The sequence below is a fragment of the Lepidochelys kempii genome, chromosome 5 (assembly GCF_965140285.1).
Source record: "Lepidochelys kempii isolate rLepKem1 chromosome 5, rLepKem1.hap1, whole genome shotgun sequence".
In the NCBI taxonomy this organism is placed as follows: Eukaryota; Metazoa; Chordata; order Testudines; family Cheloniidae; genus Lepidochelys; species Lepidochelys kempii.
Window position 1 is genome coordinate 131,629,836 of NC_136384.1, and position 20,248 is coordinate 131,650,083.

General features: G+C 45.3%; 1 protein-coding gene across 10 annotated transcripts in view; it reads right to left on the reverse strand.

Annotated features, from left to right (window-relative positions):
• NRG1 (neuregulin 1) overlaps positions 1–20,248 on the reverse strand; it is a 703,230-nt gene that overhangs the window by 176,890 nt on the left and 506,092 nt on the right. For all 10 annotated transcript variants that reach the window (XM_073345927.1, XM_073345922.1, XM_073345924.1 and 7 more), the window contains one exon: positions 8,765–8,889. In XM_073345927.1, the coding sequence (XP_073202028.1) occupies positions 8,765–8,889 (125 nt within the window). The remainder of the gene's footprint in view (positions 1–8,764; positions 8,890–20,248) is intronic.

Below are 20,248 nucleotides of genomic sequence, written 5' to 3' on the forward strand. Positions count from 1 at the left end.
GTGTAAAACACAACAGCAGCTCATTATTGCTTATCGAGGACTGTGTGCTGCACCACGGCTGCGATGCATTCCACTCCGCACAACACCTGTAGAAAACAGGCTGAGGAGAAAGAGGAAGGAGGCCTGAAGGTGGCCTCCAGCGCTCGCAGAGGCAGAAAAGCCGTAGGCGGTTTTCAGTAGTGGTGTCTTCAGCATTGTGAGGAGCTGGTGATCTGGAGAGTGGCTTCTGGCCCTCTCTTCATCTTCACGTCTTGGTCTCCATCAACAGCAACAATGTGAATAGCCCTGTCCGTTGCAATCCTCCCCCTCCCACCCCCACACATATTCAGGGGTTCTGCAACAATTTCTGTAGTGGGAGTGCTGAGAGCTATTGAAACAAACTGTAAACCCTGTATATGATGGAAACCAATCCGAGCCAGGGGGTGGGGAAGCAGCCCCAGTTCCAGCACCTATGCACATATCCCCTTCCTCTTGGGGCACATCTAAGGTCTGTGAGAGGCGCGGCACTGTCAGGGCTTAAACAAAAGACACAAATTCTTCTCTGAAAATGGAAACATTTGCCTGTTGCTCCTCCACTTCCCTAGGCAAAAACTGCAGAGGGAGAGGCAAGTGAAACGTTGGGTTTTTTTGAGGTAACATGGAAGGAGTTCTCTGAGGCACCTCACTCCCACAGTCCCGGTCCCCCCAGCCAGACCCAGTCTGCGCTCTTTCCCCGGCAGGTGACTGAAGAGAAGGCAAAGATCAGGAAGCGCTCATCAGCACAAACTGCCTGCTGTGTCCTCACTCTGATCCATTGTTCTCATCCATGAAAGCTGTGCCGGGACTGCTGAGAAAGAAGGGCTAACCGCTCGGACAACGAGTGCTATGTGAACTCAGCTGAATGGTCCACTTGCTGGAGTCTGACCTGACATGCCACCCTTTCAAATCATTCCCAAAGGTGGGCCGACACCCATTGTGTCCATGCCTTCATAAGAGCTGGAGGCACAGATTTGACACCACTAATGGATTATACCTGATCCAGCTGACATTAAACAGATGACCGCACAAACCAGGTCAGCAATGCTCTGCTCTATGAACCCAGGCCCCACTGGCACAGTCAGCTAGCCATGCCTGGAGGAGGAGGGGCTTCACAGATAAATGGGGAAACAGACAGGAAGGCAAAGCGAGGAGCAGAGAAATCCACTCCTAAGCAGTGTTCCCCTCAGGGACTTCAAGAAAGAGGAGGATCCCTGGAATAAAAGGCAGACCCCGTCTCCCTCACAGGCAAAGGGTCCTGCTGGAGTAGAGGGAGTTTCCTCCTCCAGAGCCTGGCAGAGAGATTGCGATGATCCAAAGCTCCAGGAAGGGATCCTAATCATGTTAAGAACAGAGAGTGCCTTTCTCCAGGGATAACTCCTGGTGCCCTCGTCTCATATAGAAGCCACTGGCACATCTCTGCGCTCCCTTTCTGCAGTGTTTTATGGAGAGTATGCGGTCTATGGAGGAGTTTGGTGAGATACCCATTTATGTTTAGTGATATAGTGTATGTATGAAAATATAATCAGACATGGAGGAATTGCTTTTAGCATGTTTCATTCACTTTCCAAGTGATGGCTTTCATGTAGCTCCTCTAGAGTACCAAGCAAGATTGTTATTAAACATTTTATTTCAAATGATTAATTAGGGTTATGTTGCTGACATACCAAAAGGACGATCTGTCCATTCATATCTTCATGTTATTTATTTATCATTGAAAAGCTGAGCTAGTTATCCCTACGGGTTTCCCCTCTAGCTCCTTGGAATTGATAGATTGGTCATTTTTATGTGACTCATATTCCTGTAGAAAGTTCCGAACGGAACAGATACCCCTGTAAAAAGAAAAGGAGGACTTGTAGCACCTTAGAGACTAACAAATTTATTTGAGCATAAGCTTTCGTGAGCTACAGCTCACTTCATCGGATGCGATGTAGCTCACAAAAGCTTATGCTCAAATAAATTTGTTAGTCTCTAAGCTGCCACAAGTCCTCCTTTTCTTTTTGTGGACACAGACTAACACGGCTGCTACTCAGATACCCCTGTTTTTTCTCATGGCTCCTTTGAGGTCATGCTTCCTGGTGCTTGCAAGAGCTCTGCCCCTAATCCAAACTCCTAGGGATATTTCTGCCTGATCTGATCTCAATGGTTGCTGCTGTCATTTAATCTTTTAATCACTGAAAGCTGTCCAAAGGAATGGAAGTTGCCCACACACATCTTTTCCCCCGGCACAGCTATGTTCATAGCTCCTTCCCTCCTCATCCATTCTTGAGGGGTGCTGAAGTGGTGACATTGTTCTTCCTACTCAAATTGCACCATTAAAACAAATGCAACTTGGTCCAGATCCTCAGCTGGATTCCACTGGCTGCAATGGAGCGATGCTGATTTACACCAGCTGAGAATCTGGCCCACAATTTCTAGCCTGGCCTCGTCAAACACACAAGAGAGGGGTAGTCTGGTCTCTTGCTCTAATCAAACCTCAGACTGATCAATATAGGGCCACAAAGGGATTTTTCTTTCATGAAATGCATTGCACAGTTGGCCAGGTGCATTATAGGATTTAATGTTTGTAAAGCTGGGTTTCATTTATGATTTTATTTGCCTTCCTCTTAAGCATCAGACATTGGCTACCTCCAGAGGAAGGATAGTGGATTCCATGGACCAGCCTATGGTGGCATGAGAAATCCTGAATTCTTTACTGTCTCCATTTGACATGCTGAATGGTGTTATAGTACCAACACTATTGTGTTACACTGTAAAGAAGCCCACGCATTAACGAAATGGTGGCTGTACATCACCATTTCCAAACCGGGATGCGTAAAGTTGAAATCAATGCAGGGTGTTCAGTACTTTTGAAAATACAGTTACTTCCTTCAGTGTTTACATACTTTTGGAAGACACATTTGAAAACTCTGGCCTTAGTTTATATTACTGTATCAATGCTCATTTAGTACAGTTAAAATGATCCTTAAAAATAATAAAAGTAAGTAAAAAGTGTGCTGCAAGAACCCCTTTGCATAGGAAAAGTGACAAATTAGTATGTGAAAAGCAATTAGCACAATGCACCCAAATCCCAGTGCTCTCTATTTACAGATCTCCAAAAGAGTTTTGTGCATCTTTTCTGACCTCAGTTACAGTCCTTCTTAGGGAACAAATGTGAAAAGGAAGGAGGCCAAATAAGAAGGCAGTTTGTACCCCATGGGCAAGTTACGCTCATTATAAATGAAAAGAGGACAGAAGAACTACCGCATACCATTAAGACTGCTAGAAACTAGAAATTGTAATTTTTAGAATATTCTTATAATTTGATTTTAGTTGTATTTTTTAAATTTAAAAAAAATCTATTAATAAGGCACTCTACGTGAGAAATTCAAGTTCCTTTCATCTCCCAACAAATTCTACGAGAAGATCTGTCCAGCCAAATACAGCGCATAGCCTGGTAGGAAGAAAAAAAACCCGCAGCATTAGGGCAAACCTGACAGTTTTCAGGCTCGCATTCCCAACACAAGGGGACTACTTCGGACTTGGAAGGAGAATAGGGAAAACAAAAAACAGTTGTTAAAACACGATGAGTAGACCCAAGATCAATTAAAAGTAGCTGCCTAGAACAAAAAGGGCTTCTGAAACACTCAAATAGCAGCCAATGAGAGACTTCTGATGGATCTCCTTGGGAATCGAGTTCCACAAGTGAACAAGACATACACCATCTTGTTGCTGAGTGAACCTGGGAACGAAGAGCAGACATGACCCACCCAGCCTTATCTACTGGGCATGGACTCATGGTGAGATGCTTCAACAGATCATGGAAGGTGGGCTTTGATTCATTCACTCCTGTCTCATGAAGGAAGCAAACAGCCATACACTTCAACCTCCAGATTAATTTCAAGGGAAGCTCAGTTAGGAGTGCATTACAGTAATTAATTATCTTAGAGATGACAAAAGTACACGGCAGTTGCGTCAACCATTAGGATTTCTGAATGTGTTTTCAGATGGATTTGTATGCATGCCTTGGTGCTTTGGAGAGGGATATTTTAAGCCTTTAAATAAGGAAATAAATGGACTGAAAAGCATGCATACCAGCAGTGGGGACCCATGTCTGACAGATATGGGAAAGTTTTCCAGATAAAAGCTACTCCTAAACACTCACCAGTTAGTGCAGTCCCTGCATAATGAGCACATGTATTCCCAGAAAGGGCCTCAGAACACGTTCCACAACCAAAAGGCTTCACCTAACCAGGTGTCACTACAATAGGTAGGAGGACTTACTGTCCAAGAGCAATTCCCAGCTGCTGAGAAAGGATGGAAGTTCTGGGGTTCCTATAAAGAATCCTGCTTGGAGTTTTATCTTTTACATTAGACCAGGGGTCGGCAACCTATGGCACATGTGCCAAAGATGGCAAGCAAGCCGATTTTTAATGGCATGCTACTGCCTGCTGGGTCCCAGCCACCCTCCCCGCTCAGCCCGCTGCCGAACCCGGGCCGGGACCCCGGCAGGCAGCAGCGAGCCATTCAAAATCCTGCCCGCCCCGGCCTGCTCTTCTCCACCCCCCCCCCAGCAGGGGCAGGATGAAGAAGCTTGGTCCTGCTGGCTGCTGCTGCAGGGCAGGAGAGCTCCTCCTCCCCCGCCTCTTCCCCCGGCATGCTGGGTTCCTGCCCCTCCTCCTCTCCCTCCCTGCTGCCCATCAGCTGATGGCCCTTGCGAGGGCGGGGGAGAAGTGGAGCCGCAGCACGCTCGCTGCTCTGGGGAGGAGGCGGAGAAGAGGTGGGGATGGGGTCTTGGGGAAGGGGGCTGGAATCAGGGCAGATCCCCTCCAGTCCCCTGCTGTGAGCTGCTCTGGGCAGGGGGCTGGGAGCACCCCCACAACCCTAGGCCACACTCCCAGCCCTCTGCCCTGACCCCTACACCCCCCCCACACACCCCCCAGCCCCCTGCCCTGACCCCTGCACCCCCCACACTCCCAGCCCTCTGCTCTGACCCCAGCACCCCCCCACGACCCCAGCCCTGACTCCAGAACCCCCCACATTCCCACCCCCACCCTGAGCACCAAATGGGAGCTCCTGCACCCCCCCCCCACATTCCCACCTGCACCCCTTGCACCAAATGGGAGCTGCCCAGGTAAGCACTCCACACCCAAACCTCCTGCCCCAACCCTGGGCCCCCTCCCTCATTCTAGCTCCTGGCCAGACCCTACACCCCAACCCCCAGCCTGCTCCTTCGCCCCCAGCCCTGTGCTCAGTGCACCCCCACCCTCAGCTCAGTGCAGAGAGGGAGGAAGAGAATGGGCTAGAACCAGGGAGAAGGTAGGTACCCACTCTATGTGGGCAGGGCCAGGATCCCAGACCAGCAGTGGGCTGAGAGGGGCCGGCAGCCGGGACCCTGGGTGGCAGGAGCCAGTGGATGGAACCCCAGACCAGCAGCGGGCTGAGCCACTGCCAGTCTGGGGTTCTGGCTGCTGGCCCCTTGCCAGCCGGGGTCCCAACCGCAGGCCCCGCTCAGCCTGCTGCCGGCCTAGGTGAACAGAGCCCCAGGCTGGCAGCGGGCTGAGCGGGCCGGTGGCGTAAGATCAGCATTTTAATTTAATTTTAAATGAAGCTTCTTAAACATTTTGAAAATCTTGTTTACTTTACATACAACAATAGTTTAGTTATATAATATATAGACTTATAGAGAGAGACCTTCTAAAAAACATTAAAATGTATTACGGTCACGCGAAACCTTAAATTAAAGTGACTAAATGAAGACTTGGCACACCACTTCTGAAAGGTTGCCAACCCCTGCAGGAGTGTTTCACTTTTATTTTCTTGTAACCAACTCTGATTTTTATGCCTCATTACTTATAATCACTTAAAATCTATCCTTCCATAGTTAATAAACTTGTTTTATTGTTTTAAATAAGCCAGTGTGTGCTTGGACTGAAGTGTTTGGGAAACTCCATTTGAGATAACAGGATTTGTGCATATCATTTTCTATTAATAAAATGACGGCCTTTATGTGAGCTTGTGTTGTCCAGGAGAGGGCTTGGCAGTGCAAGACGCACATTTCTGGGGGACAGTCTGGGACTGGAAATTTGCTGCTGTTGTCCTGCAGTATAATTCAAGAGTGGCTGCCCATACCACTCATACAGTATAGCTGGGAGTAATTTACATGCTGGAGGATGGGTGTGAGCAGACCAGGAGTGGTTGCTCTCACAGCAAAGCAGTGTAAAAGGCACTCCAGAACTGAGGGGTCACAGCTGTTCAACAGTCCAGATTGTACCCTGGGGAATGTCACAATCTTTTAATATAATCTCATTCCCAGAAACAGCTGAACCATTTTAGCTGAAATTTAAACAAATAAATACATAAATTCAGCCCAGATCAGACACGTGACAGATTTCAGCCCAAACAAGTGAAGTCTGATCATGTTAGACAGCACTGAAAACAGGATCTTATAACGGAAAGTGCAGAACATTAACTATAGGGGCTGCTCCCACCTCCGCCTAATTTATGTTTGTACAGCAACTAGCACAACAGGACTGGAGCCTCTAGGTGCTACCAGAACTCAAATAATTAATACTACTACATACATACGACTATTCTTTATTATTGCATTTAGAATGTAATGAAGAGAATATGGGGTTACGACACTGCGACTGTATAAACACACAAATTCCAGCAGCGATCACTTTCTTTAATTAAATGGATGTTAAAAGCAATGGTTCTCAGCCACTGATACATACCAAGACTTTGTCGCTTATACCTGGCTCGCCATCCTGCCATCAGGTGGTAACCCCCACAACCAGGAATGAACTTGGGATCCCACCTCTCTACTGCACCACTGCGCTTGGCTTCCATTCAACTCTACATGTGCTAACATTCCGCAACAGCACTTGGACTGCTCCAGACCTCAGCCAGCCACAGCACCTGGCCATTTCCAGGCTCCTTCAGTGACTGTGAGATGGAAGTGGAAGCTGATACAGAAGAGCTGAATGAGTTTTTATTATTATGGCAAGTTACAGACCACACATGTGAATAGGAGCCACATAATGTCTACACTTCAGGCCTCATGACAGAGGTTGGATCCCAAATCTATCATTAAGGTCGAAAGGGGAAGAGGTCACTGGCAGCAGAGGAACAAGGGGTGAGAAGGTCACTGGTACAGTGGGTATCAGAATCTGGTGAATGGATACAGCTCTCTGAGACAGTGGGGAACCAGTGCTTTTGTAGTCACCAGATGTCACCCATGCTGCCCTGAATTTTGGATGGACAATTCCGCCAACAATAGCAGCTGCTCAGAGGTTTGGTTTGCTAGTAGAACCAGCTGAGATGGGCAGTGTCAGTGAGGCCATCACATATGTATGCTGAATTTATTTATCAAATCAAGTATTACTACACAGTATGGACTGGTGTTTGATATCAGCTTATCAGATTTAGTTTAGATCTAGGGTTCAGCCTCTTTAGAGAGACAAGGGACAGCTGCAAAGTTTAGATCAGGACCAAACTTTCCTTAAGTTCAGGAGTATTTGAGATATTCTATTCTATTCTATACACCCACACTAAGAGTCATTGCACAACCATACATTAACAAAAAAGCCCAAAGACTTACACTGATGACAAATAAAGATTATAGTTTCATTTTCCAATTAGCATGGTACCTACCTCCTAGTTCAGGGCAGTGTGCAACAAACGTGCATTGCATTGTAATGATGTCTTCAAGTTCCATCACATTAAGAGACAAAAGTTGTCTTTTAGTTGCTGTATTGATCTAATCAGGTGTATGATCCCTCCCACCCCCACAGGCCTCCTACTTGAATTTCAACTGTTAATACGTTTTAATTACTCAACAACAAGTCCAAGAAACAGAGTTTAAGCATATACCTGCCAACTGGTCATAACCAGAAAGGTTTATATACAGTGATACAAACTAAATTTTGCTAGAAGCATATGTCACAATTCCTATCAGTGAAACAGAAAGAAGCCTTGAAAAATATAATTTTGTAGCTTCAAATGACTTTGAATAAGCTTGAGAGCTTTGCTTGCTCAGACCCTCCATTTCTCAAATCACAAGTCTAAATGACAGTATATGAGACAGGCTTATGTCTGTGAATGACTTCATATGTTGATCACGTAGCTTGCATTAAAACATTTCTCTCACGTGCCAGCTTTCAGGACAACTATCGACATATGTGAAAAGAGAGGTGGTCACATTCTGTAGCCATACGAATATTACCTAGAGATGTGGGCTGGTTTTGAGGAAAGGCACTGGACTGGGACTCAGGAGAGCTGGGTTCAATTGCCTGCGCTGCCACAGACTTAATCTCTATGTGCCTCAGTTACTCTTTTGTATAATGGAAACAGTATTATCCTCTTTCTTACACCTTTTGTCGGTCTTGTCTGTTCAGATTATAAGGCCTTTGGTGCCGGGGCTGAGTCTCACTATGTGTTTGTACAGCGCCTAGCACAATGGGGTGTCAATCTCTGTGGAATCTTCAGGGTGCTATTGTAATGCTGACTCCGCTTGTTTGCATAAGGAGGACCAATTTAATCTAAATAGGCTATACCTACATCAGGCCTAATGTTTTTAAATTTATTTTATTTACACCACAATAGACTCACGTGTTTTCATCTCTATTTTGCTTCCAGTGTGGTCTAGTGGGGACGCACCTCTTGCAATGCTTGCAAGGTTCTCATTCACCTACAGACCCTTTTGGCCGGATGGCTCTTTTAATGCAAGAACTTTTAAACTGCAGTTAAACAAATAGCCATGTCTTACCATTGGTGTCCGTGATGGTGATGCTGGCTTTGGTGCTGTCATTCCCTAGTTTGTTGCTCACTTTGCATGTGTATTCCCCAGCGTCCGCCAGCGATGCTTTCGAAATGTGAAGTTCCGAGTACTTCCTGTGGAATCAGGAGAAACACGTTACATCTTTTATCGGAGTAATAATCATGACAAGCAGCTAATGCATTTATCCAATGAAGAAATTCATCTTCCATCCTCTGACTACACCAGTTTACCCCAACCAGAGTTTGGAGAACTCTGCAGAATAGGCACATGAAAGAGCTCAAATAAATACATTTGTTTGTTTATACTTTTCTGCTTGAGAGTTCTCTTTGTTATTAAGGGAAATCTACAAAAACCAGCCTTCTCCCTTCAAGAAACTGGACCAGGAGGTACTCCGACACCATGGAGATGGGTGCCTGTACAAAATATAGATAGATTCTCCTGTCATTGGGGTTCATGCTGCCAGTAGCAGAGTTCTGTGCAAGTACTATAGTTTCGAGCATCTGAATAAATAATCATGAGATAGCAAGAAGCTCTTTAAGCAACCTTTGAAACCCCACTAGGAAATCACTGTCCAGCGCAAACAAAAAAATGTGGACAGCAGTTAATCTGCATGAGGCTACATTTTGTTCCTGGCAAGGAGATGTAATTTAATCAGTCTCCAAGGTTTTAAGATTAGATTTTAAAATGCAGAACTCCTGCCTGCCCATTTATTTGGTAGGAGCACATTCTAGTGTCTCTCAGCAGGGCCCTCACCACAAGTAACCTCAGTAATTCCATTACCTGGACCTGTCATTCTCAGCTCTCTGTATGGCCACAGAACAGGTACAGCACAAGTGGTTTAGCCATAGGCTTCCTCACGCTGCCAGGCCAATCTGGTTTAGCCCTGCCCGGGGCAGACCATCTCTAAGGAGGAGAGGGTAATTCACTCTTTGATCTCACTGCTGAGAGTGCCAATATGGTAGGAATTTGAGGCTACATGAAGGGGTGGTTGTTATATTGTGGACACTTGTGAACTCCTAGCAGAACTAAGGCCTGTTTGACACCTCAACTGTAGGTCAACAGGGCGACATTGCTCAGGGGTGTGAAAAATTCACACCCTTGAGAGAAGTCTTTAAGCCAACCTAAGCCCTGCTGTAGACACTGGTAGGTGGACGGAAGAATCAAGGGTTTGATTACTAGAGAGATGGAAAAAACCCTTCTTTCGCTGTGGCAAGTGTGTATACTACAGCAACATAGCCACTGCAATGCTTGGTGTGTGGCCACAGCCTGAGACTCTTAACTCTCTGCACACAGGGTGCCAAGCACTCATCGAACTGAAATGATGATCAGGAACGGATGGGCTGGGCTGGATTCAAATTGGAGGTGGCAACCTAGAGGTAAAAGGCTCTATCTACCCTAGTACCAATCCCCAGAGCCAGCCAGTGCCCCTTCTCAGCTCTTCCTTGTGCCTATTGGTCCTGCAACAGTATGGAGCAGTTGTTGCAAAGTAGCTTAAGGTTTCCCGTTTTCACACGAAGGCACAACTGTGGAAGAGATGAATCAGAACAGATGCTGGGGGAGGGGAGCTGTAGACTCAAGCCATTGGGGAGACAGGAGGCTGCAGACCCGCAGGCCATTATCAGAGGGAGAAGGCGGCATAGACGCGGGAAGTAGGGTGCTGTTGCACCCCAGGTTTTATAGGCGGCCACCAGCCTTGTGCCCCACTCCCCAGTCGCTGGCTCCATGCATTAAATCTGGGGGTGCTTCCCACACCTATGCCCTGTTCCCGGCCCTCCACTCCACAACCCCTCACCTCACCTGGGGCTCGGGTCCCGGCCACCAGCCCTACCCCCTCTCCTGGGGCCTACCCCACTTCCGACCCCACACCCGGGGCTCTGCTCCTGGAGTCCCGGCCGCCGGCCATGCTCCCCAGCCGCTGGCCCCATGCCCAAGGCCCCGCGCCAGGCTCCACACCCAGGGCCCTGCGCATGGTCCCACAGCCGAGGCTCTGCTCTTGGCCCTGCACGTGGGGTCCCGACCACCACCCCCAACCCGGGGCTCCATTCCTGGCCCCATGCCCACCCCCAGCTGTGGCCTCAGCCCCCTTACCCCTGTCCAAGTCCCCCCACTTCTGGAGACACAGCCCTGCTCCCAGCCTCAGGGGCAGGGAGAGGTGGACAGGGTTAAGGGGGCTGGCTTTCAGCATCCCCACTACTAAAAATGTTCCAGCACCACTGGAAGAAGGAGTAGGCCAGTAGAGCAAACCAGAGGCTGGCAGAGCCTAGGCCGGCTAACTCAGGATGCAACATCACCCCACTGATAGGCTGCGAGGGGGCCCGCTAACGTTGTGGAGCCAATCCATGGAATAGTATTCATTGATCCACCTTCCTGGCTGGAGTTCAGGTGGCATGATGCTAGCTGCTTGTGGATGATGTGGGATAAGAATATGTAAGAACATAAGAACGGCCATACTGGGTCAGACCAATGGTCCATCTAGCCCAGTGTCCTATTTTCCAACAGTGGCCAATGCCAGGTGCTTCAGAGGTAATGAACAGAATAGGCAATCGAGTGGTCCATCCCCTGTTGTCCACTCCCAGCTTCTGGCAGTCAGGGGCTAGAGACACCCAGAGCATAGGATTGCATCCCTGACCATCTTGGCTAACAGCTAACAGACCTATCCTCCATGAACTTATCTAGTTAGTTTTTTGAACCCGGTTATAGTTTTGGCCTTCACAACATCCCCTGGCAACGAGTTCCACAAGTTGACTGCAGGGCCAGTCTCGACCAAATGGCTCAGCAAGTGAGGAACATCTTTGGCGCTCCCCCTCCATTTGTTAAATGTTTGAATACCTTATGAGATCCTATAAAGATCCAGAACATTCTAAGGTGGTTAGTGAAAAATGAATCCACATACGGAATACTTGAAACGTTACTTCAAACATCCTATTTGACCTTTTGTCGCTAACAACAAAAACAGCACCCCAAGCCCAATGCCCACCTGGTTGCCTGTGTCACCTGCCCCTAAATCTGGCCCTGCTTGACTGTGCATTATGTTGGTTGTTTTAAACCTGTTGCATATTAATTTCATTGGGTTACCCCTGGTTTTATGTCATGTGAGGGAGTAAAGAACACTTCCTTATTAATTCACTTCCTCCACACCATTCATGATTGTACAGACTTCTATCATATCCCCTCCTTAGTCGTCTCTTTTCCAAGCTGAAAAGTCCCAGTCTTTTTAATCTCTTCTCATATGGAAGCTGTTCCAAACTCTAATCTCTTCTCATATGGAAGCTGTTCCAAACTAGGATACAGAGGGACCTAGACAAATTGGAGGATTGGGCCAAAAGAAATCTGATGAGGTTCAATAAGGATAAGTGCAGGGTCCTGCACTTAGGACGGAAGAACCCAATGCACAGCTACAGATTAGAGACCGAATGGCTAGGCAGCAGCTCTGCGGAAAAGGACCTAGGGGTGACAGTGGACGAGAAGCTGGATATGAGTCAGCAGTGTGCCCTTGTTGCCAAGAAGGCCAATGGCATTTTGGGATGTATAAGTAGGGGCATGGCGAGCAGATCGAGGGACGTGATCGTCCCCCTCTATTCGACATTGATGAGGCCTCATCTGGAGTACTGTGTCCAGTTTTGGGCCCCACACTACAAGAAGGATGTGGATAAATTGGAGAGAGTCCAGCGAAGGGCAACAAAAATGATTAGGGGTCTAGAACACATGACTTCTGAGGAGAGGCTGAGGGAACTGGGATTGTTTAGTCTGCAGAAGAGAAGAATGAGGGGGGATTTGATAGCTGCTTTCAACTACCTGAGAGGTGGTTCCAGAGAGGATGGTTCTAGACTATTCTCAGTGATAGAAGAGGACAGGACAAGGAGTAATGGTCTCAAGTTGCAGTGGGGGAGGTTTAGGTTGGATATTAGGAAAAACTTTTTCACTAGGAGGGTGGTGAAACACTGGAATGCGTTACCTAGGGAGGTGGTAGAATCTCCTTCCTTAGAAGTTTTGAAGGTCAGGCTTGACAAAGCCCTGGCTGGGATGATTTAATTAGGGATTGGTCCTGCTTTGAGCAGGGGGTTGGACTAGATGACCTCCTGAGGTCCCTTCCAACCCTGATATTCTATGATTCTATGATTCTTAATCATTTTTGTTGCCCTTCTCTGTACCTTTTCCAATTCTAATAGATCTTTTTTGAGATGGGGCAATCAGAACTGCATTCAGTATTCAAGGTGGGGCATACCATGGATTTACATTGTGGTATTACATTTTCTGTCTTATTATCTATCCCTTTCCAAATATTTGCTTTTTTGGCTGCTGCTGCATATTGAGTGGATGTTTTCAGAGAACTATCCACGACTCCAAGATCTCTTTCTTCTGTGGTAACAGCTAATTCATACCCCATAATTTTGTAAGTATAAGTTGGCTTATGTTTTCCGATGTGCATGACTTTGCATTCATCAACATAGAGTTTCATCGGCCATTTGTTGCCCAGTTACTCAGTTTTGTGAGTCCCCACAGTCAGCTTTGGACTTAATTGTCTTGAGTAATTTTGTATTGTCTGCAAATTTTGACACCTCTCTGCTTACCTCTTTTTCCAGATCATTTATGAATGTGTTGAATAGGACTGGTCCCAGTACAGATCTCCGGGGGACATCACTATTTATCTCTCTCCATTCTGAAAGCTGACCATTTATTCCTACCTTTTATTTCCTGTCTTTTAAAGCAGTTGCTGATCCATGAGAGGACCTTCCCTCTTATCCCATGAAATGGGGATAAAATTCTGATAACCAGAGAATGCAATGGGGAGCGATAGCTCAGTGGTTTGAGCAGTGGCCTGCTAAACCCAGGGTTGTGAGTTCAATCCTTGAGGGGGGCCATGTGGGATCTGGGGCAAAAATTGGGGATTGGTCCTGCTTTGAGCAGGGGGTTGGACTAGATGACCTCCTGAGGTCTCTTCCAACCGTGATATTCTATGATTCAAGGTACTGCATATTTAGTTTACAGTCTTGTGCAAGACCAACATTCAGGTGTATCGTGTCCACAATAATTAAAAGCACAGTTTCAACAGTCTCTCATATTTTGGACTCCTACCACATTTCAGTTCACGTTGAGTGGTCTACTTTCCTCTCTCTATCTCACGTATCAAGATCCATGAGAACCATCTATGTGGCACTTGTAGCAGAGGAACAAACCCTCTACTCTGCACAGGTCATTACGTTAACTTAGAAAAAACAGTGAGGTCTAAACTTTTAATTTTAGAATAGAAAAAGGAAGTTAGGAGTCAAATTAGTCAAATTAGTTGTGGAAGTCTAACAAGCCTGGCATTTTGTTATTTTTCCTAGGTGCAAAATCCATAGCAGTGGTTCCAAATCTGAGAAAGAAATTGAATATTCATAGCATCAGTGGTATTATAGGCACTTATTGTTAGCTAATGCTACAATTCAAATAACTGCATGCACACCCAAACTCATTAATCACTTTAAATGAGGAAGCAGCCAAAAAATCCTGGGCTTATATGCATGCATGGAAGGAAGAAAACCCCACCAAGAATGCATCAAAGCCCAGACAATAGGAGTGCTCAGTATCATAGACTGAGGGTCTCGAAGCTGCCTTCCTGTCCTGTCCCTGTCCTCCTGCCTTGTTCCAGATCTGTGCTTCAATGTACTGTCCCAGCTACTCAGGCTCTGACCCTTGGCTTGACTCTGGCTCTGTCCACTAAACCTGACCACCACCGTTCTAGCCACTAGGTATAACTGCCTACGTCCCAATCTATGACACTTTCTCTGTCTGTCATCCAGAATAGCTATCTGTAAGCAAATATTCAAATGAAGCTGATATGGCAGCCCAAACTGCTGGTGCATTTGCATGCAGCATTTCATGAGTGGTTTCATTTCTAATATCAACAGCCAGGTGAAACAGCAAGCGCAAATTATTTAGACACAGGTGCCAGAAAGATTTGAAATGCACAGAAAGAAGATGAAGAACTGAAATGTTGCCATTAGAAGTGGGCAACTGAGTGAATATTTTACTAACGGGTGAGAAGACATGGACTGGTGCCAGACTTCTCTGAATGGCATTACCTGGTATGTCGACTGATACAAAGGAAATGTTTAGTCTTTTGTATCAGCCAGCCCACTGGCTTTCAAGCAGGCTTGGACAGAGACCACTCATATCAGGGGTATTCCTGAAGTCCATTGTAGATGAAAAAATGGGTTCAAAATGTCAATATGGGATTTACCTATGATTATCCCAAGGTGAACAGCATTAGATCATAAACCCATTCAAGCAAGCTAATAGGCCAAGGAAATACTGCATCTGTGACACATCTGCAGATGTCATTAGCTAACAATATGCATCAGGATATTGCACCAGTAAATAACAGTCAGCAATTTCATCTCCTCCACACCAAAGTCTGTTGGTTCTGGTGTCTGTTGGTCATACCGTCCCTGTCATTTTAAAGGAAGCTGCAAAGCTACTCCATTTCTGTTTCAGTAGTTGGCCACTTATTTTGCCTATCAGATATTTTTACATTTTGTCTAAAATTTTACATCTAATTTGTTGGAATTAAAAAAAAAGTTTCTTTCTTGAAATGACTTTGCACTTTCTATTATGCAGCCACACAATGAGCAAAGAGTTGGTGTGTAAAATCTGAAATTAACAAAAGTCACTGTTGATGGTTGGACACTACTTTCAACCTTAATGGAATTTTATTAATATGTATAAACTGTTCTTCTGAACTGTCTGGATTGGTGAAGCCAATAACATTAGGCTGCCTTGAATCCTGATGATGCTAGTGTGTGTCTTCTGCAGCACAATATAACTCACTCTTTAAGTAGCCATTTGTCTGTAAAATAAATATTAATTCTAGCCAGCTCAGATGACTCTCTACACCTTTTATAGATCATTATTATAAAAATTCCATATTAAAACTGATTGTCCATATAACAATATAGCAGCCCAAGAATAAGAAATATTTGCCTGCTCAATTATCTTGTATCATAAAAACACTAAAAATAGAGAAATATTAACCATTTAAATTCATTTAGCTTGGTATGGGAAATTGCTTGTGTTCCTTCATTAATCCAATTTGCACATAATATAATTCTGATCTTTACTGCATTCACCTGCACTGTATTATTTTTCCACTTATTTATTTAGCTTTATAATATGTTCCTGTCCTATGTATGTGTACAGTATAATCTAAACATGAATTTCAACTGAGCCAAGGGCTATGTTCATGATCTTCCACCAAAACAATACATATCTCTTCGCAGGCCTGGAGTGGTAGCAGCCAAAGCAATAACAAAAGCCCACTCTCTCCCCAAGTTACAATACTGAATGACAAATTCCTTCAGCTGGGGACACACCACAGGCGACTATCTCCGAATCTCAGCTAGACACTCTTCACTCACAGCACCTCACCTACATATGGACCAGGAAGGCAGACAAACGGACTCCTGTGGTACAGAGTATGGGAGTGATGTCAGGGCAGAGGAGCTGTCAGTGCTAACCTGTGAGGACTCTCAGACTATGTCTACATTGCAATTAGACACCTGGGGCTGGCCTGTACTAGCTGATTTGGGCTTGCAGGGCTCAGGCTAAGGGGCTGTTTAATTGCTGTGTAGACGTTCTGGCTTGGGCTGCAGCCTGAGGTCTGGGACCCTCCCACCTCACAGGGTCCTAGAACCTGGATTCCAGTTGGAGTTGGAATGGCTACAGGGCAATTAAACATCCCCTTAGCCATAGCCAGCTGGCATGGGTCAGCCACGTGGGTTTTTAATTGCAGGGTAGATATACCCTCACAGACAACACCTGTGCAGTTTGTCACAACTTCATCACCTTTTCGGTAAAAGCACAGAGCCACTCGAGCAATTTCAGCTGTCTCTGCCAGTTTCCACAGGCATATTCCCAAATATCATGCGGGCAGTGGTACTGAAGGCAGCTGATAGATCTGAAAGAATCAGCAAAGGCACTTGATTTGCTTCCACTTCCAGAAGGTCAGTAGCCAAACAGACCAACTAGGTAAGTCTCTGTACCGTATCCTAGCCTAAAAGCAGACTGGGGGGGGCGTGCCAGGGAAATCAGAGAATTCCAAGTATTACCAGAGTTGCCTCATTAGTCCTTCCCAATAAATCCTCTGAGACAGGGTCAGAGATCAAGTTCCTCAGAATCCAGATACAGTTTCTTGGGCCAAGGCCTAACAATTGCTTCTTTATGAGATTTTGCTTCTACACCCTTTCTAAAAGGTAGCATTGATACTCTCCTCCACTAATGGTCTCAACATTTCCCGGCAAAATTTGGTGAGTTAAGAGAGTCATTAGTCCAATGTTCTCCAATGGTCATACAACAAAGCTCCTCAAGCACATCAAATAATGTAGGGTGAACAAAATTGGCCAAAACAGAAGAAAAAATGGCATTTGTCACATATAGGCAGCCAAGGGTCAGGTGTCTCCACAATACAGACTGAAATTACTACACTGCAAGAAACACTTGACTCTGCAAATAGGTCTAGATTCACTGGGCTATTTATCACCTGGAACAGTTCCACTTACCAGGACTTCACAGGTGCAAAGTACGGAGGGCAAGGGCCCTTTTTTTATCATGCCAAGAAACTTCAAAAATTCTTTATGTCACAGTCAGACAGACTCAAGGGGTGGCTACTCTAGCTGACTCCCTTCCTGCTTCCTCTGTCACTGACTATACTGCAGTGCACTGCAAGGACAATGCCGGGTAAGAGAGGAGAGAATGTATCTTTTCAGTCTCATTCATTTGATAGCGAGAACAGATATGCTTGGTGTAACACAAAAAGATTAAGTGCTGCTATTTGGGTGGAGGATTTGACACACAACAATAAGTGTTCACCCCCTCAGAGGAAAATGCAACAAAATCCCCCACCTTAGAGCAAAACACCAAAACCAGTTGTGGTTTGTTCTACAGAAAAGTGTGTCTTCAGATCTGATCCTGTAAAGTTAATAGCACTTTAGCCTGAGCAAGGAGTGCAGGATTGGGCCCCAAGTGTCTTAAATGCACACAGTAGGACCTCAGAGTTATGAACACCAGAATTACAAAACTGACCAGTCAACCACACACCTCATTTGGAACTGGAACTCCCCCCCAAAGCAAACACAGTATAGTACTGTTTTAAATGTAAACTACTAAAAAAATAAAGGGAAAGTAGCTTTTTTTCTTCTGCATAGTAAAGTTTCAAAGCTGTATTAAGTCAAAGTTCAGTTGCAAACTTTTTGAAAGAACAACCATAACATTTTGTTCAGAGTTACAAAGATTGCAGAGTTATGAACAACCTGCATTCCCGAGGTGTTCGTAACTCTGAGGTTCTACTGTACCTTTAATACACCCTTCTATGTAAGAGGGACAAGGTGCAAACCAGCTCTTTGAAACCAAAACATTCTTGTGGGAATAGAATGTCAAACCCTCCTCCATAGATGAGAGAATAAGGTATTACTTAACTTCTCTCTCTCTCTTTGACTGCCTTTTACACAGAAACAGTGCTCCAGATTCTTCCCGCACATGCTTCATCAGCCACCTGGTAAGGACATTTTCCTCCACCAGGAGCATGAATTTCTGACAGCTCTCAGAGGAGTGCCCAATCTTGTGAGGTTCTCACTAGAGCGCCGTAACGTTTTTTTGACCAAAACTTTTTTTTTCAGTGAAAATGCAGATTTGGGTCAACTGAAACATTTTGCAAATTTCTGTCCATTCTGGCAAATTGTTTCAGTTGAACTAAAAAAAATATGAAAAAAATCAAAACAGTCCATATTGACCTTTTTTAAATGAAATGATCTGATCTATTTTTTTTATTCCAAATGACTTTCTGTTTAGAAATGTCCTTACACTTTATTTTTAAAATTTATAGAATATTAAAAAAATCTTGATATCTAAATGAAGTGTTTCATTTTCGGTTGAACTAAACGTTTTGTTCGACCCAAAACAATTGTCGGGCTCAACGGGTAGTGACCAATGGCTCCATGTCTAGTTGGCAGCCGGTGTCAAGTGGAGTGCCCCAGGGGTCGGTCCTGGGGCCGGTTTTGTTCAATATCTTCATAAATGATCTGGAGGATGGTGTGGATTGCACTCTCAGCAAATTTGCGGATGATACTAAACTGGGAGGAGTGGTAGATACGCTGGAGGGCAGGGATAGGATACAGAGGGACCTAGACAAATTGGAGGATTGGGCCAAAAGAAATCTGATGAGGTTCAATAAGGATTAGTGCAGGGTCCTGCACTTAGGACGGAAGAACCCAATGCACAGCTACAGACTAGGGACCGAATGGCTTGGCAGCAGTTCTGCGGAAAAGGACCTAGGGGTGACAGTGGACGAGAAGCTGGATATGAGTCAGCAGTGTGCCCTTGTTGCCAAGGAGGCCAATGGCATTTTGGGATGTATAAGTAGGGGCATAGTGAGCAGATCGAGGGACGTGATCGTTCCCCTCTATTCGACATTGGTGAGGCCTCATCTGGAGTACTGTGTCCAGTTTTGGGCCCCACATTACAAGAAGGATGTGGATAAATTGGAAAGAGTCCAGCGAAGGGCAACAAAAATGATTAGGGGTCTGGAACACATGACTTATGAGGAGAGGCTGAGGGAGCTGGGATTGTTTAGTCTGCAGAAGAGAAGAATGAGGGGGGATTTGATAGCTGCTTTCAACTACCTGAGAGGTGGTTCCAGAGAGGATGGTTCTAGACTATTCTCAGTGGTAGAAGAGGACAGGACAAGGAGTAATGGTCTCAAGTTGCAGTGGGGGAGGTTTAGGTTGGATATTAGGAAAAACTTTTTCACTAGGAGGGTGGTGAAACACTGGAATGCATTGCCTAGGGAGGTGGTGGAATCTCCTTCCTTAGAAGTTTTGAAGGTCAGGCTTGACAAAGCCCTGGCTGGGATGATTTAATTGGGGATTGGTCCTGCTTTTGCGCAGGGGGTTGGACTAGATGACCTCCTGAGGTCCCTTCCAACCCTGATATTCTATGATTCTATGATTCTAATTCTTTTTGACTTTTCAATTGGACAAAAATACCAAAACTTTTCATTTTTGGATCGATCCAAAATTCATTTTTCTTTTGATTTTTCAGAATTCACAAGAAACCGAAAAAATCTATTAGCCACACAGCTCTAGTTTGGAGTGCCCCGGTAAAGCCAGTGGTAATTGAAGCCTCTCAGAACGTCACGGGAGACACTTAGCAACTTCCAATGCAAGACTCAACGTTATTCCTTTTGATAGTTTCAAACAATCTGGCACTTCAACAACAAACATGAGATTTTATCAATGGCCTGCACCCAAGATTTACTAGTTTAAAAAAATGTCTGCACTTTACTATAAAAAACAACAATCGGAATAAAAAATAGAGTATTCGTTATGAGATATTCCATTTTTGTTATTACTTGACAACAATATATAAGTCCTAGTGAAAATAAAGAGATAACCTATTTCCATTAATTCTCTTTCCTTATTTCACAGCACTCAGTTGTGA